General features: G+C 40.3%; 1 protein-coding gene across 1 annotated transcript in view; it reads left to right on the forward strand.

The window, feature by feature from the left end:
* Positions 1 to 20,786, forward strand: part of kcnh8 (potassium voltage-gated channel, subfamily H (eag-related), member 8) — a 39,547-nt gene extending 18,761 nt beyond the window's left edge. The window contains exons 7-11 of the mRNA XM_017480873.3: positions 6,000 to 6,207; positions 13,745 to 13,948; positions 14,332 to 14,531; positions 17,835 to 18,084; positions 20,476 to 20,786. Of these exons, the coding sequence (XP_017336362.3) occupies positions 6,000 to 6,207; positions 13,745 to 13,948; positions 14,332 to 14,531; positions 17,835 to 18,084; positions 20,476 to 20,762 (1,149 nt within the window). The 3' untranslated portion in view covers positions 20,763 to 20,786. The remainder of the gene's footprint in view (positions 1 to 5,999; positions 6,208 to 13,744; positions 13,949 to 14,331; positions 14,532 to 17,834; positions 18,085 to 20,475) is intronic.
* Positions 20,787 to 23,914: the final 3,128 nt, after the last annotated feature.

Raw genomic sequence — 23,914 nt, forward strand, 5'->3', positions numbered from 1 at the left:
ATGAGAATTCAGTTGTCAGATTGTGACTGATTGAGCTCATCATTTTGTCACATGTTGTGGTGTAACTTGTGCTCATTTTTCAGTGCCCACTGCAAATAACCACAGGGAACAAACAAGGTCCCATTAATAACAAACAGGTGCCAGGCACTCAATTATTACCACTCATTTTTCCCCAACTCCACTTTCCCTCCACAAACCAGTGCTCAACCATGCCCAGGCCACCACACTTGGATCTGGAGAAAACATTTTGATCAACTTGCTTAGTTACACAAGTCAGAAATATATTCAAAGTTACAGTTGTACTGCATTCAAAGGATCCAATGATTTATGTGCATGATCTGAAACTATCACCATCAAGACTACCACCAACCTCTATAATGCAATGAGATACAGTGCAGTGTGGTTAGATTGATGCCTTTGGCTGTTTTGTTTGTTTTTCAAAGGCACGTATTACTCTCAGGGGTAAGGGTAGTGTTTAACAATTGAAATGGAAAAGGTGAAAATTAGAGTACTGCGGAGTGGTGGACCGCAGGAACAAATCTTGTGGTCACTGCAACACACTGTTTATTATGTATCCTGTACAATCTGCAGGCATTTTTAATTTACATAATATTATAATAATAGAATTCTGTGGTAACTGGCACATTCAGTGTTGTAGGTTGAGTTACTTTGTCCAGCCCTAAATGCACTTGTCATACAAGAGCTGGAATCCACCAGAAACTCCATTTCCCAGAACACACCATGGACTACAATCCCCAGCACAACATTCCACAGTCTCCAGAGTTCTAATCATACACAGCACACTAAGCAGACTTTGGACACTTACCCAGTTGTGAAGTAATGTGCACCGTGCTTTAACCTGACTAGCCAAACCTTGTATTTATATGTCACTATTCTGTTTTATTTATTTATTTTTTTAAATCTTGCCTTGTTGCCTAGTTTTTCGGAGTTTGGTTTTGCCTACATTGTTCTGTTTGCTGATTGCCTGACCTTCTGCCTATTCCATTTTTATCATCCTTGCGTCACGTTTTGGAATTGTTTGTCAGTGTCCTTTTAATAAAAAGGCTAACTTGCATTTGCATCCATCTCCAACTCTGTTGAATGACAGACCACTTAGCCGTTTCCATGGATGCAGCAGGAGAAACGAACTGGTGAAACATCATGGGAGGCTGGTAGGAGAACGCCAACAGCATCTGGTTGAGCTGGATGCTAAGTTAAACCTACTCATGAATGCTATCTCCTCCGCCTTCATTTCATACCGAGCCCCAGCTGTGAACCCCAGTTCATTTATCTCCTGTCCATCACTGCGCCGTTAAGTCACTCTTGAAAAAGGGACCCAAGCATCTGATTTGAAACACAGCAGCCGATGAAGCATTCAAGAAACTCAAGACTGCATTCACCACTGCTCCCATTTTGAAACACCCAGACCCATCAAAATCATTCATTGTACAAGTAGACAATCGTACAGACCAGGTTCCAAGAACACCAAGGCTGACTGCGCCACCTGTACCCTACAGAGATCAAGAATCAGAGGGAGGAAAACATAATACCCCCACCCCCCCCCCCCCCCCCCCTGCTTTGTGAGAGCAATAACCTGGGATATTGACAGAGAGATTATTTGAACAGTTACAAAAAAAAAATAAAAAAATTTTAAAACAAATTTTTTAAAACAATTTTTTTTTTGTACAAAAAGTCCACCCTGCCTTTCCACCGGATAGAACCTTTGTGCCATACAGCCTAAGAAGCAAACTCATCACATGGGCACATACGACCCCAGCCACAGGACACCCAGGTATATAGAGAATATATATCACCTTCTGAAGGTGATGTTTTAGTGGCCTGACATGATTACAGACATCCAGAAATTCATCTAATCATGCACCGCATGTGCACAAGCCAAGGTCCCATGCACTGTCCCAGTGGGTAAGATTGTGCCACTACTCACACCACAGGGAGCCTAGTCTCACCTCACCATAGACTTCATCAATTCTAGTAATAAACAGATGCTAGCAATTCACAGCCAATGCTCCAAGGACGAAGGAATGGATAAAGTCACCACAGTGGGAGAAGATGGCAGAAGAAAATTGTCTATCACACCTTTTTTTGGACAAAAAAAAAAATGGCTCCAACCTAAGTCACAAACTGTACAGGATAGCTCTGAATGCTACAAGTGGTCCTCAAAGTAATCAAAGTATTATTATTGAATGGACAGAGAGAAGAAGAGTTTGTATATACAGTAATCAGTATTTCATATTTACCCAACATTTGAGTAGATATACAAGCTTTCTATTTGTCTGCAACAAAATCTGAACCACTTTGTCTCTTTCTATTCACTAATTCCCCTTATGTACTGGACTGAAATTTTCAGCACTTTCCACTCCCGTCATCGCCTCTGCAGTGACTTCTACTCCTATGCTTCATTATTTCATTTTCATTATACATTGCTCTAAATGACCAGTATTAAATACAAGCACAAATACAGTTGCAATCAAAATGATTCAACCCCCATTGCAAATCAGGTTTGTGAAAATTTACAGCCTTTCAGCTGTTTGCAATCATCAACTAAAACAAAAGCAATTGAAATAATTCAACACAATGAATGTTTCAACTGGTTTCCCCAAATTCAACTGAAAATGCAACTTGTGATTTCTCGAGTTTCAAAATTATTCAACCCCTTCATGGAAAGCATCTTTAGTATTTAGTAAAGAACCATTTTGCTGTTATGACCTGCTGCAAACGAGATGCATAGCTTCTGGCAGCGTTCCTGAGGAATCTTAGCCCGTTCCTCATGAGCAACAGCCTCCAGTTCAGTAATATTCTTGGGTTTGAGTGCTGCAACCGCCTTCTTCAAATCCCACCAGAGATTTTCTATGGGTTCAAGTCAGTTGACTGTGATGGCCCTGTAGAATCTTCCAGGACTTCTTCTGCAACCACGCCTTGGTGGAATTTGAGGTATGCTGGGATCATTGTCCTGTTGGAAGGTCCAGTGACGCCCCAGCTTCAGCTTCCTCACAGACAGCATGACGTTTTCTCCTAGGATTGCCTGATACTTCAATGAATCCATCGTGCCTTCCACACGCTGCAGGTTTCCAGTGCCAGAGGATGCAAAGCAGCCCCAGACCATCACCGAGCCACCACCATGCTTGACTGTGGACAGAGTGTTCTTTCTTCATTCTTCTTCATCCAGACATACCGCTGATCCATCGTGCTGAAAAGTTCCAGTTTTGTTTCATCGCTCCCAAAACTTCTGTGGCATATTTATATGATTTTAAGCCAACTTTTCTTGTGTTTTGGGTCAGTAGTGGTATACATCTTTAGTTCTGGCATGGAAACCTTCTGGGTTTAGTTTGTTCCTTATTGTTCTCACTGAAACCTCAGTGCCTGTTGCCACCAAGTCTTGCTGCAGGTCTTCTGCAGTCACTCAAGGGTTTTTCACAACCTAACTTCTCAGATATCTGGTTGTAGCCGTTGATGGCTTCCTGTCTCTGCCTCGTCCAGGTATTTCATGTATTTTCTGGCCCTAGCCAGTTCAGGTATTTCATGTGGTCCAGCTCAAGTACACCTGGTGCAACTAATGAAGCCCTTGATTAGTTGCATCAGGTGTGCTTGAGACAACACCTGTTTTGCATATTTGTGGTGTTGTGAGGGATTCTATCCAGGGGGTTGAATAATTTTGAAACTGGAGAAGTCATTATAAGTTACATTTTCAGTTGAATTTGGGGAAACCACTTGAAGCATTCACTGTGTTGAACTATTTTAATTGCTTTTGTTTAATTTGTTCATTGCAAACAGCTGAAAGTCTGTCAATTTTGACAATAACCCTGATATGCAATGGGGGTTGAATAATTTTGATTGCAACTGTATAGATTAGCAACGTGTGTGTGTGTGTATGTATATATAGAGTTTTTTTTTAGTATTGAACTGGGTGATTTGACTGAACATATTAGTCTTTAAAAGCAGTAATGTTCTTAGAGCAAAAGCCACTGAGAGACTCCTATTAATTAACCCTCTTGTTAATATTTGATTATTATATGAAGAATGATAGTCTGTTGTGCTGTGGCTCATTATGTCTGCTGTGAGATATGAGAATTCCTGCCTTGTGTGGAAAGGGACTGGTGATTATAATAATGGACAATATTATGAGTATTATTTACAGACTCTGCCTGAGGCACCAGGGTAACAAGCTGAGAGACAGCATGTGTTAGACTGTGTGGTTAGTGTTGACTTTCATAGTGTGGCATAGCTGATATGACTGCATATATGTGTCATACTGTACATATTGTTTTGATTGCAGCCATGACTAATTCCAAATGGGTGTGTGTGTGTGTGTGTGTGTGTGTGTGTGTGTGTGTGTAATTGTACTGTCAAATTGTACTTGAACTCAAAATAATTTTTTTTAATGTTTAGCAATTATGCATTCAGATTGTGTCTGTGTTTTTGTGTGCTCACTTGCTTGGAAGAGTAAGGCCAATTCTGTTGTTTTCGCTACACATTGAAGACATTTGGGTTTGAGATCAAAAGATGAATGAGATGATGGCTCAGAATTTCATCTTTCATTTCTCTCATATTTACATCTATATGTGTTAAATCAACTTAGAACATGGCACCTTTTGTTTGAACTCACCTGTTTTTTCATGTGATCAAAAAGATTGTAATGTGACAGATAGGTGTTTCTTGCTTCCTAGATATGCATTGTTAAATTGATTGTTTAAATAATTAATTGTTCTGAATAACTACTTTTGGTTTGAGTCCTAGATTTCGTCTGTGAAGACTGCATTTGTTAAAAAGGAGAGTTGTCTATGGGAGAAGAGCAAGCTATTTTGAAGCTGAGACAAGTGAGACAATCAGAGCCATTGCACAAGCATTGGTCATAGCCAATACAACAACTTGGGATGCACAACAAAGGATTTCATCAGGGGGGAAAGTGGATGGTTTTAGACTGGCCAATTGAGGCTGCCGATTGCTCTAATCATAGCTTGCCTCTTGCTCATGTAGGCAGCTGCAGTATTATAAAATATAGAATTTAACTGAACATTGGCTGCTAAGAATGACAACAAAGCCAGCAAAGCTTGCGGTTCATTCTCAGTTTTATTGTTATACGGTCATGGTAGCGTAATGGTCATATGTAGGTGCTTGATGGATAAGGGAAGGATACCTGATCCAAAAGACCCAATCAGGTAGCGAATGTGGGTGAAGCCACGCCTTCATTTTCAAAAGTATTAATTTTTTTCTGTTTACACTGAAACGTGAGCCCGGAGTTTTCAAACTAAAACAGGGTGTTCGGTGTTTCTAGAAGTCTCCATTTTCGAGGGTTGAAAACACCGGAGTAGTGTAGATGACAGGCGGAACCATAGCAAAAGTTATGCATTTTAAAACTAAAACGCACTCGTGTAAACGGGGCCTCAATCACCTGTGCTTAACTCACTTGAGCAAAATTTACCTCTTGAAGAAGAGACTGAAGGGAGAACCCCCCCCCACCAATCAAAAAACAAAAACTGGAAGAAGCTGCAGTAAAAATCTGGGGGGAAAAAGCAGCAGTTTGGCGATGTTAATGAGTCACAGGCTTGATGCAGTTATTGCAAGCAAGTGATATGCAAACAAATATTAAGTGTTATTTTCTTTAATTTATTTTAAGACCATCTTTTACTATACTTTTGCTTACCTAAAAATTGGCTGGTCTGCCACCAAAGGTGTCATGTTTCAAGTTTTTTAACACACAATATGAGTAAATATGAGGAAAGCTGAAATTTTGATCCACTGTCTCATATTCCTCTTTTGATCTCAAAACCAAATGTCGACAATGTATAGTGAAACCAATAGAACCAATCTTGCTGTTCTAATACTTTCAGAGAGGAATGTACCCACTTATTATTCACTGATTGCTTATATATTTAAGATTTAGAAAAAACATCCCCATTACTAACTGTGGTTACTTTCCTTACCCACTTACAGCTCATTATTTTAGGTTATGATAATAATGGCCTACCTTTGTGTGGCAGGTCTCAGTTGTGCACTTGTTAAAGACAGTACGTTTGCTGCGCCTGCTGCGTCTGTTGCAAAAAATGGACCGCTACTCTCAGCACAGCACAGTGGTGCTCACCCTGCTCATGTCCATGTTTGCCCTGCTGGCCCACTGGATGGCCTGCATCTGGTATATCATTGGAAAGAAAGAGATGGACAGCAATGTGCACACCACTTGGGATATAGGTGAGAGAGTTATCTGCACATACGCACATTCCCAGACTTATGCGCACACCTGTAAGAGGCTCATATGTCATGTCAAGACTCATGAGTCTGAAAAACTCATATCTTATATAGTATATTTTGGATGTCTAGTATATTGGAATATTAAAACCAGAATCCTTATAACCAGCACATAAATATTTCCACTTTTCTTACTATAAACTTTTCCTACTATAATTTCTTCTGCAAACTTTACTCATGTAAGCTTGTAACTTCTCAGTTGTGCTTCTTTTCTTCTACCTAATTCCATCTCAGGAAGTTTTTCATTCTCTGTATAAATTTCATGTTGCAAATTGAATAGTAGACATTGTACAGTGCAAAAGGCTCAGGCATGGAAATAACTTTCAGATCACCTGATAAGAATCATGGAGAATTTTGTGGAGTGACACAACAATAAATTCAGAGTGGCATGAAAACCTCCCTTGATGGAATTACACCTGTCTAATTGAGCTGATCAGTTCTGAATAACTATTCTCATTATGCTCACTGAATAGGTTTCTCACTTATAATTAAGAGACCTCCCAGTGAGTTCATTCAATCAATATTGTATAATAAAGAGAGAAAACAACAAGGTGAAAACAAGAGAGTGAGTGACAAACAGATTACAGGATAATTATACTACAAGTCTGGAGGTGCATGGGGGATGGATGACATGAGGAGATGAAAGGAAGGGATATGAAAATGACAACAGATTAGGCCCAAGAGATGCCTGACAGAGGAGGTAATCAGTGGAAATTCCTCACTGATTTATTGCAGCAGCCCAACTCTTCCCTCTCTCACAGCTGTGATTAGGCCCAACCTGAAATGATGTGGTTAGCATTGAGGGACTCCTTCTAGGAAAGGGCTTTCTGATCAGAACTGATAGAGATCCCTTTGCTTCTCCTTGTGCCACCACTGAACTCAGGTTCATTCTGGACAGTAGTTACTATAGCAACTATTGTCTGGAATTTTTTTTTGACAAAGCTGACAAAAGAAACTGTGTTAAAACACCATTGCTGTACTCTGACAGAAAAAAAATGCTATACTGCTATTACAATTTAATCATGTTTTCTAACTATGCTAACACTATTTAAATTTCTGTTAAGGTTTTTCACTGAAATTAAAAAGCAAGTTTTCATCATAAAAGACCTGAGTTTGATCAATGCTTTTAAAAAATATATATATATATTCATATTTAAAAAATATTTTCAGTTTCTGAGACTCAAAACAGCACTTGAGAGGGTTAACAGCCCAAGCATGCCAGCAAGCAACATAGCTGCAGTCATACCTGTTTACATAACTGATAAGGCAGGATAAGGTCTAACACACTGGGTGTCTAGTGCCCCACCCTGAATCGAGCTTACCCATGATGTTCTAATCTAGTCAGGAGTATGGCCCTATGTACCATGCATAGCAGAAGGGTGTGACGGTTGATCTAGTGTAAATGTAATGCTTATCTGAAGTACACTATATGGGCCAAAATATGTGGATACTGACCATCACACCCATATGTGGCTCTTCCTCAAACTGTGACCACAAAGTTGGAAGCACACAAGTGTCACAAATGTCTTTGTATGCTGTAGCATTACAATTTCACTTCACTGGAACTAAGAGGCCCAATCCTACTCCAGCATGACACAAAATGTATGAAGCAAGCTCTGTGAAACATGGTGTACCGAAGTTGCACTCCATCCAGATTTAGTCCATGTTTTGATGTTATAATAAGCTCCACTCATCTGGGAAGTCTTTCCACTAGATTTTGGAGCACGCTTGTGGGGATTCATGTTCATTCAGCCACAAGAGCATTAGTGAGGTCAGGCACTGGTGTTGGGTGAGGAGCCTCCATTTCCTGTTCATCCCAAAGGTAGTCAGTGGAGTTGAGGGTCAGGGCTCTGGGCAGGACATTCGAATCCTTCCACCTTCTTCTAAACTTAACACACCATGTCTTCATGGAGTTCACTTTGTGCACAGGGGCATTGTCATGCTGGAACAGGTTTTGGGCCTCTGAGTTCCAGTGAAGGGAAATTGTAATGCTACAGCATACAAAGACATTCTATACAGTTGTGTGCTTCTAACTTTGTGGAAAAAATAAATTGGGTGATACTGTAGTAGCCTTTCTAGAGTCAGCTTCCTGAAACACTTTCATATTTTTTTGTTGTTGTTGTTTTGATCTTGGTCCATGTCCATTTGTTTTGATTTGTCTTGTATCCGCCTCTTTACTGTTATTGGTGTCTCCCTAGTGTGTCATTATTGTGTTCACCTGCTTTCAGTAAATTCTTTTTTAGTTTATGTGCTTAAAGCCTGATGTTTCATTGACCATATTTACATGCACATAAAATTCCATTTACCGTAATTTTCGGACTATTGAGCACACCTGAATATAAGCCGCACCCACTAACTTTAAAAAGAAAAAATTTTTGTACATATATAGGCCGCACTCGTCTATAAGCCGCAGGTGTCCACGTTGTAACATGAGATATTTACACAGAAAGATGTTACACAAAGATTTTTTTTTTTACTTTTAATTAAATACGTGCCGTAAATGCTTTTTTCCGAACAGTGCCTGTAACACGGCTGGTTAAAAAAAAAAAAATACAGTTGCCTACCAGGAAAAGTCATTGATCGCTATCTTCATCTTCCTCCTGCGCACTAAAACCACTAAAGTCGTCTTCTTCAGTGTCGGAATTGAACAGCCTCAGAATTACCGGCACTTCGTCACACACTTCCTCAGTCTCTCTTTCGTTGTCGCTCTCAATGTCACTTACGTCTCGAGGCAAATTCACCCTTGAGCTTGTGCTGTCCTCTTCATCACGCAGCAGTCCAGCCTTTCGAAACCCGCTGGTGATGGTAGATTTTATGACACTGCTCCACGCTGTTAGGATCCACTGGCAGACTGGAGCAAAAGTTGCTCTTCGCATGCTATTTCCTTCTTCGACAGCCAGATCGATCGCCTTTAATTTGAAAGCTGCATCATATGCATTTCTTCGTGTGTTTTCTGTGATGAGGGGGTGTGCATGAAGCGCAAAATGACTGATCTGAAGAATTTAGTGTGAGTTCGTTTGATTTAATTTGAACCACTGAATCCACTGTGACCTGTTCGGTAATTTCATTGGTCCGATGTGACGAGGCTAAATGTTTTGGCAGCATGAAGCGCGTTAGCTCGTAAAAATCCATAAATTAGCCGCGTCATTGTTTAAGCCGCAGTGTTCAAAGCGTGTGAAAAAAGTAGCGGCTTATAGTCCGGAAATTACGGTAAGGTCTCTATTCGGGTTGCAGCCATATTCCAAATACGTTTATAAGTGTACAAGCATTGAATATTCCTCTATACATGGTCCTGTATACACATTCCTAAATACCTTGCCTACAGCTAAGCATCTGTTGGTACCCACAATTCCTTGTGGACTGAGTATGCACATATATCTCCTTTCAGTGGATTTTCTGAATAAGGTGTTTACATGCAACAAATTTCCAATTAAAACAGGCATATTCCAGGGGTGGGAATCAGAATTTGGGGAATTAGAATATTGTCTTAATCTGAATCAGGCAGTCGGTTTGGGGCATTTAAACGACTCAATACTAAATAGAATATTGCCAAATTCTGATTAATATCAGAATACTGATGTGCATGTAAACATAATCACTATCTTATGGCAAATTTTATTGTGCTGCACATTGATTAGGTTCAGAGTCTTTTTTTTCACATGTTTTCCTCCTATAAGAGAGAAGATAAAAATGGGACAGAGAGAGGGATGCTGGGACAGGAGAAGAGAGAGAGAGAGAGAAAGAGAGAGAGAGAGGGAGAGGAGAGGAGAGGAGAGATGGGGCAGGGAATTAATATAAATGTGAGGTGCTGAAGATGCTCCTCAAGGGGTCTGTCACAAAATCCAGGAGTTGTATGCAAGTGCTGTGTCTTTAATAATTAAACAACTAATAAACAAGCAAAGACTGGAAAATAATTTTTTTTTAAAAATCTAGAACAAGTCAAGGACTACAAAAAGGACTAGACTAAGCCAAGGCAAGGCAAAATCAACATGAAAACAAAAGCTACTCACAGTGCATATACGATATAACAGTAACAAAGCAACATAATGCTTGACAACTAAGGAGGGAAAACGCAGAACTTTAATAGTGTAACTAATTAGGGGAACTCAAAACAGGTATGCACAAAGAAGGAAGGAAATGGGGCAGACAACATGGGGGAGGGGTGTATTGTCCATGGTGAACATGACAGTTTCTGTTGTTTTGCTGGTCCATGCACCTGTCTGCCGGTAGATGTCTATTAGTCCTGCTGTATGTTTGTCCAGCTCTGCATAGAACCTGCTCTGTAGCTCCTCAAGATATTTGTAATTCTATGGGATTCTGCGCAAATAGAAATAAATGGTGATAGCAGAATCTGTGTCTACCAAAAGTAGCTTATGTATCTCATTCACTTTTTGAGATACATAATTGTTTGAGATACACTATTGTTTTACAATTTCTTACATATAAATCTTCTGCCTTTGACATTTGTGGTTACAGTTTATATGCTTAAACAGCAAAAAGTTATGGTACATAGATACAGCATGAACTGTTATGAAACCATCCTTGGATCAGAAGAGTGTAAACAAATATAAATACACTATCCATATAATGTAATATTTATACACAGGGTGTCCCAAAATTCTCCATACATGGGGAACAATATTTGCCAGCAACACATCGGTTGTGTCTTGGGGCATCCTCTTCTTGATTGGTTTGGAACACTTCCAGCCTTTTTGAATTTGTTAAGTTTGGCAAAAGTGTCATGTGTGTGATGTGCTTGCCATGTTTCCTGTTAAAGTCCATCGTAACCTTGCATCAGCTTCCCTATCCAGCCATCAGAATCATTTCAGTACGTTCTTCTTTTGTCAAAGGCAGTCTTAAAGGCTATCTGAATTTTTTTGGAACACATTAATATTGGGTCGGTCCCCACTGTGCCACCAAAACAGCTCTAACCTTTTGAGGCATGGACTCAACAAGACTTCTGAAGGTGTGCTGTGGTATCTTGCAGCAAGAGGTTCCTTTATGTCCTGTAAGTTATGACTGTTTCAGACTTGTTTGTCCAGCACATCCCACTGATGATTGATCGGATTGAGATCTGGGGAATTTGGAGGCCAAGTCAACACCTTGAACTCTGTCATGTACCTCAAACTATTCCTGAACAATTTTTGCAGTGTGGCAGGGCGCATAATCCTGCTGAAAGAGTCCACTGCCACTAGGCAATACTGTTGCAATGAACGGGTGTACTTGGTCTGCAATAATGTTTAGGTAGGTGGTACGTGTCAAAGTAACATCCACATGAATGCCAGGACCCAAAGTTTCCCAGCAGAACATTGCCCAAAGCATGACACTTCCTCCGCCAACTTGTATTCTTCCCATTGTGTCTCTCTCATATATATAATATATTTATGGCGGTTAACATGTCACCTAACACCTCCAGGGTTGGGAGGTCAATTCCCGCCCCTACCCTGTGTGTGCACGCAGAGTTTGCATAGGTTCCAGGTTCCTTGTGACCCTGTAGGATAAGTGGTATAGAAAATGGATGGATGGATGGATGGAGATAGTGCCTTGAAATTACAATGGCTGTGAAGCATTAGTGCAGTGTCACGAATCGTGACGGAGCAGAGATAAGGCGGATGCAAGTGCAGGATAACAGTTGTTTATTTGTAGAGACAGGCAGGCAGACAAATCCAAAACGTGATCCAAAACGTAATCCATAAACATGCAAGAGGTCAGGCAATTGGCAAACAGGCATACACAGGGCTAGGCAGGAATCTAGCTCGATTAACAAAACAAGGCACGAACTAGGACGAGGAACTGGAAGCGGATAATCCAGTACGAACTAACTTTAAACATTGACTATGACTGTGACTATGACTATGACTATGACTATGACTGTGACGCAAACTAAACTAACTCTAACCATTTACTTACTACTTACGACTTCTTATTAATCTTCCGCGTTGTGTGCTGGGAGACGCGCGGTATATATGCCGACATGATCAGCGTCTCAACTGCTATCAGCTGAGAGCAATACAGATCCACGTGAATTCCCAGCCAATGACGGAACAGGCAGGAGACATGACAAACATAAACAAAACACACGTGTCCCAATGTCACTACGGTCGACAACGGAAAAGCAGGTGCTCGCGCATTTGCGCTTAGAGCCCACTGCTTCAAGGGGGAATCGTGACATGCAGCAGTAAAGTGGCATGCATTTTAATTCACTAAAATAAAGGAGGATATTGTGTACATGTTTTGTCAACAGTGCTAATTTAAAGTAAAGGAGTAAAGACATGAGCACACTACTGTGGAACTTGATCTATTTATTAAGGAAAGACAATCCAATTTATGTTATACAATCATGGGTCAGAACACCCCTAACTTGTACTGTAGCTAACTAAAAGTTGCAAGTAAAGTTATAAGCAAGAATTGCATGTTAACACTGTCTACAGTCTGAAAATAATTCACATTACAGTAGTTAAGAAACAATAATTTTCATATTCAAGCATTAAAGAAAGAAATTAAGATTAGTGACTCAGAGACTCCAGAATGAATGACAAACTGACCCAGCAGAAGGTCTGTTTGAGTTCATGCTGCACCAACATCCAGTAGAAATCCATTTCTGTTAAATTTTGTTCCTGAGAGTTTCTGGGCCAAACAAAAAAAGACAGTGTTATTTGCATTAGCTTGTGGAGGCAGTTGGTTTAGACAGCATTATCCCTTCTTTGGAATTGCAGACTCCAGACATGTACATTAGGGAATTTTGCAATTACAGATGGATCGGACTTAATTGGTTGCCTTTAGAGTCTGAGGAACCATATTTAACTCAATGAGAGTGTGCATTTGAATAGTTCCTACGCTGGTACTTGCTGTATTTGACATTTCTGGTGCTCATTCATGTGATTTTAACATTACCACAGTCGTCTCTTGCAAGTAGTGTTTTGGCATTAAGTTAGTTTTGGGGATGCATTGTGGTTCTGCAGTGAGCTGTTCCTAAATGTGAACACAGGTAAAACAAAAATGGCTGGCTGGGTAATTAGCCCTGTTTCCCCAAAGGTTGATAGTGGTCATTCACACCACCAAGCCATTTTTTTTGGTCATTCAAGAACATTTCTGGTCTGGTCGTCTTAGGGCAGTCATAGAGTCAAGTTCAGTGAACAAGAAGTGGTCAATATGTCTTTAAGAAACTTCAAAATTTCTGCCCTGATCAAGGTCTTACACATCCGATAAGTTCATGTCCTCCAGGGAACCAGGTTTTCCAGTGTACCTAGATGTTTTAGATGGAGTACCATCCTACAATTCCCACAGTTTAATGCAGGAAGCTATACAAGATTTGAGTAAAAATAATGTACAGTAGATACAGTGCATGTCTAGATAAGTGAAGGTCTACAATGAGATTTTGAACTGGTGTGTCAGAGAAACATGAAAAACTTTAATATCAGCATTGTTTTTCCTCCTTGTTATTACACTGACATTTGTGTGTCATTGCAAACTCTCATAGGTTGGCTGCATGAGCTGGGAAAGCGTTTGGAGCTCCCTTATACCACAGTGAATGGCTCAGCTAACAGCGGTCCATCATTGCGCAGTATCTACATCGCTTCACTTTACTTCACTTTCAGCAGTCTGACCAGTGTGGGCTTCGGCAATGTCTCCGCTAATACTGATGCTGAAAAGATCTTCTCTATCTGCACTATGCTTATTGGAGGTGGGGATGTGTGCATATGTGTATGCTTTGTTTTTTGCACCATTCTGTGTAAACTCTAGAGGCTGTTGTGTGTAAAAGTCCCAAGAGATCAGCAGTTTCTGAAATACTCAAACCAGCCCATCTGGCACCAACAACCATGCCACGCTCAAAGTCACAGAGATCATACTTTTTCTTTATTCTGATGTTTGACATGAACATTAACTGAAGCTCTTGACCTGTATCTGCATGATTGTATGCACTGACCTGCTGCCACATGATTGGCTGATTTAGATAACTGCATGAATGTACAGGAGTTCCTAACAAATTATGTGTGTGTGTGTGTGTGTGTGTGTGTGTGTATGTGTATGTGTGTGTGTGTGTGTGTGTGATTCTCTCCATTTCAGCACTCATGCATGCTCTAGTGTTTGGTAATGTGACCGCCATCATTCAGCGCATGTACTCACGCTGGTCCTCATACCATACACGCACTAAAGACCTGAAGGACTTCATAAGAGTGCATCACCTGCCGCAGAGCCTCAAGCAGCGTATGCTAGAGTACTTCCAGACTACCTGGTCTGTCAACAATGGCATCGATTCAAATGAGGTACCACTGTCAGTGCATTGTGTGTGTTTTGAGAGTGATTTCCAAGTTACATCACACGTAAGGCTTGTGCTTTGTTCTTGATAGCTGAGACACATTTGAGAGAATCACAGCAGAGTCAAAAATAAAACTAAACCTTGTCATATGCAGAGTTGGGTATTTAATGCGTTACAAAGTAACTAGCGTTACTGTGATCTAATTACTTTTTCTGATAACGCAGTAAAGTAAAGCATTACATTTTAAATTTATGTAATTTGATTACAGTTACTGATGTCAATAAAATTACATTACTTGCAGTAGAAATTTATTGTTAAGAAAACAATATTAAGTAAAATACATTTTTAAAATAAATCTCATTTTGCGTGGCTGCCAGGGGTGTAACCTGGCCTGGGCATTGGGGGCTGTAGCCCCGAAGATTTTTTCTTTAGCCCCAAATAGCAGTTTGTCACTACTTAACAGAACATCGGTAAAAGAAGACGGCGGTGTTATAATTTTATAACTTCAACTTCAGTGAACGGAGGTGAGACTAAGTGTAGGGTTGGCGGTTCAATTCTTGGCCCACATGACTCCACATCCCGAAGTGTCCTTGGACAAGAGATTGAATCCCAAGTTGCTCCTGATGGCAGGCTAGGCTTGCATGGAAGTTCTGCAGCCATTGGTGTTTGAGTATGGGTGAATGAGACACAGTGTAAAGTGCTTTGTAGAACCGCTAAGGTTATAAGAAATTATATAAGTGCAGACCATTTACCAGTCAGACAGGGTTTACAGGAAAATACTTGTTACTTACTTGTTTTTTGTTTTTGTTTTTTAAACAAGGGGTTGAAACTGAAACACTAACATCCTCTCATGCTGAGCAGGAAAACAAGGTGTGTAAATGTCAGTTCCAGTTTACGTAAATATAATATGAGCAGAGCAGAAGGAACGATAATGTACTTTGCATGGCACTATAGCAGCTAAACTAGTGCCTCCCCTTGCCTAGTGACAACAAACTAGCCTGGTTAGAAAAGTTTTATCGGGCTGGTAGTTCTACAAACAGTGACAACACCTGAGGCAAGTTTTATGATAAATCCAACTCTTTTGTAGTGTATTTTTGTAGGTTTGATAGGTTTTGAAAGTAAAGTAATTAGTAATCTGATTCCTTTTTACATTCAGTAATCAGTAATGCAATCAAATTGAAATTTTAAAGTAGTAATTAGTAATCTGTAGTGGATTACTTTTTTTGAGTAATTTACCCAACAGTGGTCATATGCACATGGGTGGACAAAGTACTGAGAAATTATGCTTCAGTGAAAATATAAGATAATATGTCAAAATATTACTCAGATAAAAGTGGAAGTATCTAGCCAAAAATGTGCTCGGGTGAAATTTAAAAGGTACTTTTAAATGTTCTCAATTATTAAAGAGTAAAAAGTACATTTTACCTGATGAGATTAAGTTAATGTCAGTGTCTAAAACTGTTAGGATGATTTTTGTTTTAAAGGAACCACTATTTTACCATTAAAGTTATACCTGTAATATTGCCATATTTACCATTAGCTAGAATTTGACTTGTTGCCTATCCAATTATGCTAGTTACTGCAATCGATGCTAATCTAACCTGGCATTAGTAAAGAAAACAAGTTCACTTATCTAAATATAGACATTTAATGTTAGCAAATTAGCAAAACTTACCTCAACGTGTTTTGAAATGAGATGTTCATGCCTTCTATGGAGGTAAAGGAGATGCCTGGTTTTATACAAGTCTTCCCTTACTCCAGTGTACTGAAACATTTTACTGAGGTAGGGCCAGGGGCACCCGTCCTCAAATTCAGCCTCAAATGCAAATGGACAGCGCTAACCACATTGTGTAGCATGAGAACGTCACAACAAGTGAAGAATCGTTTCTTGATTGATGAACATGATTAGATGCTTTAACTGAAATGGTTGAATGCTAAACTGAGCCCATTGGCTTCATACATAGCATATAGTCACCAGCAGGAGGAAAGAAGAAGGGACCTTAGAGATTTGTAATGATCACTTTGAATTTCTAACTAAAAATACAAGGAGTAAAAAGTGTGGGATTTTTTTCTTGTAAATGTTAAGTAAGAGTAAAAAAAAATTCTCAACGACCAGAGATATTGTGGTCACATGAGACCAAAATCAAATGTTTTTGGTTAAGAAAACATTGTGTTTGGTGAGGAAAAAGGAGACCTGAAAACCCTCTGAAACATAGAAGTGGATACGTTGATGCTTTGGAGCTGTTCCTGGCTAGTGATCCTGGGGCTCTTATGAACATTAAGAAACATACATCCTAAGCAACACAAAATCAGTGTTTTGAAATGGCTATTTCAGTCTCTGGCTTTAAACACTTCTGAAAATGTCGGGGCAGTATACATACAGTTGGGTACAAAAATCTGAGACCACATTGTAAAGCTGGGAATATTTTTGTTAGTATTTTCTTAAAAATAAATAATAATAATAATTATTCATAATACAAATTAAAATAAAGTAAGGAAATGATCAATATCTTGAATATTCAATATTCATGATTCTGCACTATACTAAGAAATGACCCCATTTATGGTACAGTTGGCCTAAAATATTGAAACCAGTTATATATTGGTATTGGTAACTGGAACTGGCTAGAAAGATTTTTATTGGCAGTTGAGTGAGTGGGAAAATGTGCACATGAAATGAAGTGTGAGGGTTTCTGCAGTCTGCCTTTGAACCCAGACACTCTATACCAGAAGCAATGGCAGTGAGGAAAAATGAGATGGAATATAAACACCTAGCTAAATCACAGAGTTATGAATAATAGATGGCACCCCGACAGTAGGGAAGTGAGAGAGTGAAGGAGTAGTGTGACAGTGTGAAAGCGAGGGCCTGAGTGTGCAGAGCAGATCAGGGAGTGACAGATTCCAGTCGGCTGGTAGAATGAGTGATGAATGGACGTTTGAAAAAGTAGCAGAAGAGAAGAGTGAAGCATCAGTGCTATAATCTTTGACTCTTTATTATGAAAGCACAGCATATGGATGTTACTTACTGTTGCTACATAAAATGCAAAGTGAATTCAAACTGCAGGTAATGGTCAGAGCCCCTGTCGGTAACATCTGTACATATTCATAACAGAACTGATTCTGTGTAGTTCACAAATTTCATGTAAAAAAAAAAAAATTGACACAACCTCATATGGCAGCTAAAAATGTGCTAATGCAGTGCTCTTGGTACACAGTAAATTATAAAGTCATTGGTGTTATTTATTGTGATTGCTTAATTGGTCCTTTCATTGTGGTTACTTCAGTGTATGTGTCATTTCTCTTGGTCTAGCTCCTGAAAGACTTCCCTGATGAGTTGCGTTCAGTCATTGCAATGCACCTGAACAAGGAAATTCTGGAGCGGGCTGTGTTCTCATCTCTAAGTCATGGTTGTCTGCGCTCTCTGTCGCTGCACATAAAGACAACATTTTGTGCACCTGGAGAATACCTCTTGCGGCAAGGAGATGCACTGCAGGCCCTCTTCTTTGTCTGCTCTGGGTCCATGGAGGTGCTCAAGGATGGAATGGTGCTTGCTATTCTCGGTTAGTTACTCATGGATATTTACATATGATAATGTTCCCCTGAACATGTACGTACAGTATGTGTGTGTGTGTGTGTGTGTGTGTAGAATATATAAACACACTGTACACATGTAGACAAAAATATGTGAACATCTGACCATCACACCCATCGTCATATAAGCTAGGTGGCAACGGATGCAATTTCAGTGAGAGTTTATTATGAGACACACAAGCAGACAAATCCAAATTGTGAAGCAAAGCCATAATCCACAAACAGGCGAAAGATTACTTCGCAATGTGAGCGTGAAACTTGAGTCCTTATATACTGTGAGAGTTGACTGTGTTCAGATGTGTGTGAGTTAGTTGAGTGTTAACATGACCATGCCTCTGCACCTCACCTGATCACGACACTCATGTCACGTGACTGTTTGCACCTGATTCATGCACTCATTGTCTAGCTTTTCTGTGTCACTATCTCCTACTCATGTTCTAGCTGTTACCTTACCTCACTAATCCTCGTTATTGTTTCATGGTCTTTGTGTTTAGTACGTTCACTGTAAATAAACTACATCTGCACTTGCATCTGTCTCTGCAACCAAACCCTGACAGAAAGCTAGACCTATAAATGGATGCAGAAAGTTTTTCATGAGCCAACAGGAATTCACGGAGAACAACTGCCTGATGTAGGAGGAACAGGGGAAGGGAGATCAGATCAGCGCCATGCTGGAATGACTCAAAACCATGCGCCCCCTTTGGAATTTTTTGAGGAAGGGGTGCCTGACCAGGCTGGCACCGTCTCCCACCCTCCCTGCCCCACTGAGGATGTCACCCTGCCTTGGATGAGGATGTCCCTCTACCCCTCTGCACCGCAGAGGACGCCATTACAGCTCATGGCCTAGCCAGGGGTGTCAATCCGTCTACCTGCACCACTTCAAATGTCACTATGCCACTAGGCTCTGCTTCGGACATCGCTCCACCATCTTGCTCTGCTGAGGACCTCGCTATGCCGTCTTGCTCTGCTTCAGACATCACTCCACCTCCTTCCTTGGCTGAGGATGTACTCTGCTTCCTTGCTCCACAGAGGACACCGCTCCAATCTTACTTTGCGGAGGATGTTTGTTGATTCAGAATGCTGCAGCACGCCTCGTCTTCAACCAGCCCAAGAGAACCCATGTCAGACCCCTCTTCATCTCCCTCCACCGGCTTCCTGTAGCTGCCCGCATCAAATTCAAGGCCTTGATGTTCACCTACAAGACCTTGTCTGGAACAGCACCCTCCTACCTCAACTCTCTCATGAAGGCTTACGTTCCTTCACGCAATTTGCGATTGATTAGTGACTGACACTTAGTAGTTCCTACTCAGCGTGGCTCAAGGTCCCTTTCCAGAACCTTCAAACTGTTCCTCAGTGGTGGAATGAACGTCTAACCTCAATCCAGACTGCAGAATCTCTCACCATCTTCAAAAAAATGGCTAAAGACCCACCTTCCGTGAACACTTAACCAACTAAAAAAAAAAAAGAAAAAAGAAAAAAAATTGCACTTACACCTCTGCTCTGCCCACTTTGCTTCTTCTGGAACTCCATTAATGGCTCTTGTATGGTAGCACTACTTGTATTGTTCTCTGCTTCATATATCGCTTTGCTTGTATTTTCTCATTTGTAAGTCACTTTGGATAAAAGTGTCTGCTAAATTAATAAATGTAAAATGTAAATATTGCTCCCCCTTCTGGCCTTGAGGAGGTCGTTGCCCCCCTCTGGCTCCACGGTGGCCATTGCACCACACACCGCACAAGACTATAATTCCCAACATTAATTAATTTACTTTCACGGCCTACAGCTACTGCACCTCACCTGATCACAACACTCATGCCACATGACTGCACCTAATTCACCTTTTGGTTTAATGACCAGTAGTCATCTGCCTCCACAACCAATCCCTGATCTGTCCACTCTGATTGGATCATGCTCTCTCACATCACACATTTTGCAGGCACATAGGAGATAGTGGTAGAAGCATTAAAATCTAATCCCCAACATATTCTCTGTTGCTTCATTTGTATGCATGCATGTGTGTATGTGTTTGCATGCATGTCTTGTGACATTGGCAGGAAAAAACATACACTCCCTACTCATCTCTCTCACCATCCTACTGACAGAGGACGGTCCCTCTGACACTGAGGTAATGCCATGATACTGTCTCCCCACTAGCATGTGCTTTTCACTGAACATGATGGAGAGATACAAATCATCAAACACACATACACCCCTCAAGCACATTAGCAATTTCCTGATGTTTGGTATGTGTGTAGATTCTGAAATAATGGTTTTATATATGAACTTCAACCCCATTATATATTCTCTCACTATGGCCATAACTGACCATCATTTTATTGTACACATGTGTGCATATACAGGTAAAGGGGACCTGATTGGGGCCAACTTGTCTGTGGAAAACTGGGTGATAAAGACAAGTGCAGACGTGAAAGCACTGACATATTGTGATTTGCAGTGCATTAATCTGAGGGGACTGTATGAGGTGCTGGACCTGTATCCTGAGTACTCCCACCACTTTGTCCAGGATATCACACAAGACCTCACCTACAACCTCAGAGAGGGGCAGGAGAGCCATGTAAGCCATGCAACTTTTATGTCCTGGGCCCATATCCTTGGTCACACTCACATCTCCATTTGGATACAATAACTATTCTTCTTCAGTTTCATATGTATTACCTGTTACCTTACAGGTAGAGGTAAAGCTATATATCCACCCCACCCAACCCTACCTACTCCAGCTAAATCAGTGGTTCTCAACCTGGAGAGATCCGAAGGGGGGCGCAAATTGTTTGGGTCATTTTATTGCTTTTCAAATCAAATGTGCATAAATGAAAAACCCCGCATTCCCTATCCCTCTGTATTTTCTTTATGCTGGGGAGAGGTGGAGCATAGCCTGCTTTTTATCTAGCTATCAGTGCAGACCAGTGTTGCCAACTTAGTGACTTTTCAGACCCCTTTAGTGACTTATTTTTGCAAAGAAAAAAAAAAAACACCAAGCGACAAATATAGCTTTTTGGACTAACCTTAGCAACTTTCCAAATGTGGCTAGTACTGTCCTGCAAGCATGAGGTCTTGCTTTCCAGCTGCACTCTCACCTCTTTCTGTGTCTGCTCTGTTCAGTGAGAGGCTGAGAGCCGGAGCAACGCAGCCCGTTGCTCGCACGGCAGCTGACATAGACGTGAATGTAAAAAGGAGCAAGCGCAGGTGTCCCACTGATTGATTTAACAATGTTATGGCTAACGAGACGTGCCCGTCATCCAAATTTACATAATTCATATGCGAATGTTTTTAGAATGCAAGATGAATGGAGTGCAACATGTATTACATGTAAAATAGTGCATGTTATTACAGCCTAATTCTCTTGTTTAAAGTAATTATAGTGTTCAGAAACATTTTTGATCATTCATGTTCCATACCTGTCTGTTATATAGTTTTATAAAAGTCATAAAAGTTATTTTTAAAAAGTCATAAAAGTTATGAAAAGTAATTTAAAAATTACAAAAATACAAAAGCAATCTATCTAATGATAACGAGTCTTTATTGGTCACATATACATTAAAGCACAGAAATTCTTTTCTTCGCATATCCCAGCGTGTTAGGAAGTTGGGGTCAGAGCGCAGGGTCAGCCATGATACAGCGCCCCTGGAGCAGAGAGGGTTAAGGGCCTTGCTCAAGGGCCCAACAGTGGCAGCTTGACAGTGCTGGGGCTTGAATCACCGTCCTTCAAATGCTGTTGATATTTTCCTTCTGTTTTTTTTCCTCAATGCGAAGTGTGTTTTTTCACCCACTTGACTGAGGTCACAGTAACTGATATTGTCTTGTTAAGTAAATTACATGATTTGTAATGGCAGATCCATTCTATGAAATTTAAATTTAAAAAATGAGTCTGAGAGAGGGGCAGAGGAATGAGCCCAAATAAGATCTGACTTTTTTAGTTTACTGTAAAATAATAATCCATAGCAACTCTGTGTGCAGTGTGCAGTTACAGGCGGATTTGGAAGATGAAGCAGACAGATGATTATGTAAAGTTATTTTACACACAGGCATGTCTTCCTGTCTACGGTCACTTAATGCACTACTTTGCCCTTGGCTCTGGCCTCATTTCCTTAATGATGATCCATCTCTTGGTTCATTTGTCTAACAAGTTGAGAGGAGCACCAATACAGCAGAATGAGAGGGGGAATGAGAGAGTGATGATCATCATGAAAATGAGGTGTCTTTTCCACATCCTGTCTTATGCCTGAAGCCATAATGGTGGAGGGAAGAGTGACAGTGGCGAAACATAGTCTGGTATGGATTGAGGGCTGAAAAGGAAGCGGGCAAGGGCTCATTGAAACTGGTTGACTTCTTTGGGGGAAACTGGCACACTTTCAATTACAGTGTGAGGGTGCTTCAATTATTTAATAGGGAAAATGACCAAATTACTCCATGAAATTTTTTTACAGTGTAATAAATAGTTAATGAAAGTACAGGAAGGGGTGGAATGGGTGACTGTTAATTCCCTTTCTCAGACATAAAATTAACCTTAAAAACAGTTTTCAAAAATCTCACTGAAAAACCTTGACATTCTGGAATGCTTTCACTTTCTCCTTGGTCATAAATAAGATGGAAAATACAGTATATCTGATAAATAACTTAACATGACATAATTCAAATAAGAATGCTATATTGGAAACAGGATAGGGTTATTGGACAGTCTTTAGGGAAAGGACACTCAAACTAGAATAATTATATATTATACAAACAAACATCTTCCTTCATTCATCTTCAGTAACTGCTTTATCACGGTAAGGGTTGCAGTGGATCTGGAGCCAGACTGGGTAACACTGGGTGCATGGTGGAGAAATTCACCTGGGATGAGTCATTGCAGGGCATCATGCACACACATTTGCACACTCATTCATACTTATGGACAAGTTTGGTAATGCTTGCCACTGTGCCACCATCAATTATAAACAATTAATTATTTAATATACAATTGGCATCTAACAAATTAAAAGGGAGGGCATTTGAGAAACTTAGGAAGGATGATTCAGGTGCTTTTTAAGAGGCATGAAAGTAAAAATCCTATTTAGAAAATGTTATGATAGAATAACTGAGTGATCCTTGCCTCATAGGTGGAGGGGAGGAGAAATGGAAGCTTGAGCCAACACAGTGGAACCACAAACTCTTATCAACATGAAGAAGAACTTTGCATTCAACACAGTGCAGTCACCAAACCTGACCCCTCTAATCTCAGTCCCAGGTACATGTGTACACACACACACACACACACACACACACACACACACACACACACACACATACACACACACACACACACACACACACACACACAATTCAATGTAATTAAATTCTCACTTCAAATTAGGTGAATTTTTATTTATTTATTTATTTATTTATTTATTATTTCATCACAAAAACAGCATTTTACTCAGTTGAAACACACTTTGTGTCAGAGTTTGACAAATCTTTGGGTGACTACATTTACAACAGCTTTTGTTTTAATTTGTAAACAGCTGTGAGCATGGGTCTGGTTTTAGACTGAGTATTCTGGGAGTTTAAGTATTCTGGAGATCTGAGTGTTCATGACATCACAGCAAATGACATCATTAGCCCTACTGATTTTACCAGGCCTATGTAACATGGTGTAAGTTATTAATTTATTTCCCTCTAAAAACTTCAAATCTCATGAGCGGAGCCAGATGCAGTCTCTGGGCTGATGAAATGGAGTCACCCAAACTTGGCTGGTTATTTCTTCCTTCTCTGTGTGTGAAATCACTGATGTGTGACTTCCTA

Source organism: Ictalurus punctatus, chromosome 12 (assembly GCF_001660625.3).
Source record: "Ictalurus punctatus breed USDA103 chromosome 12, Coco_2.0, whole genome shotgun sequence".
Classification (NCBI taxonomy): Eukaryota; Metazoa; Chordata; class Actinopteri; order Siluriformes; family Ictaluridae; genus Ictalurus; species Ictalurus punctatus.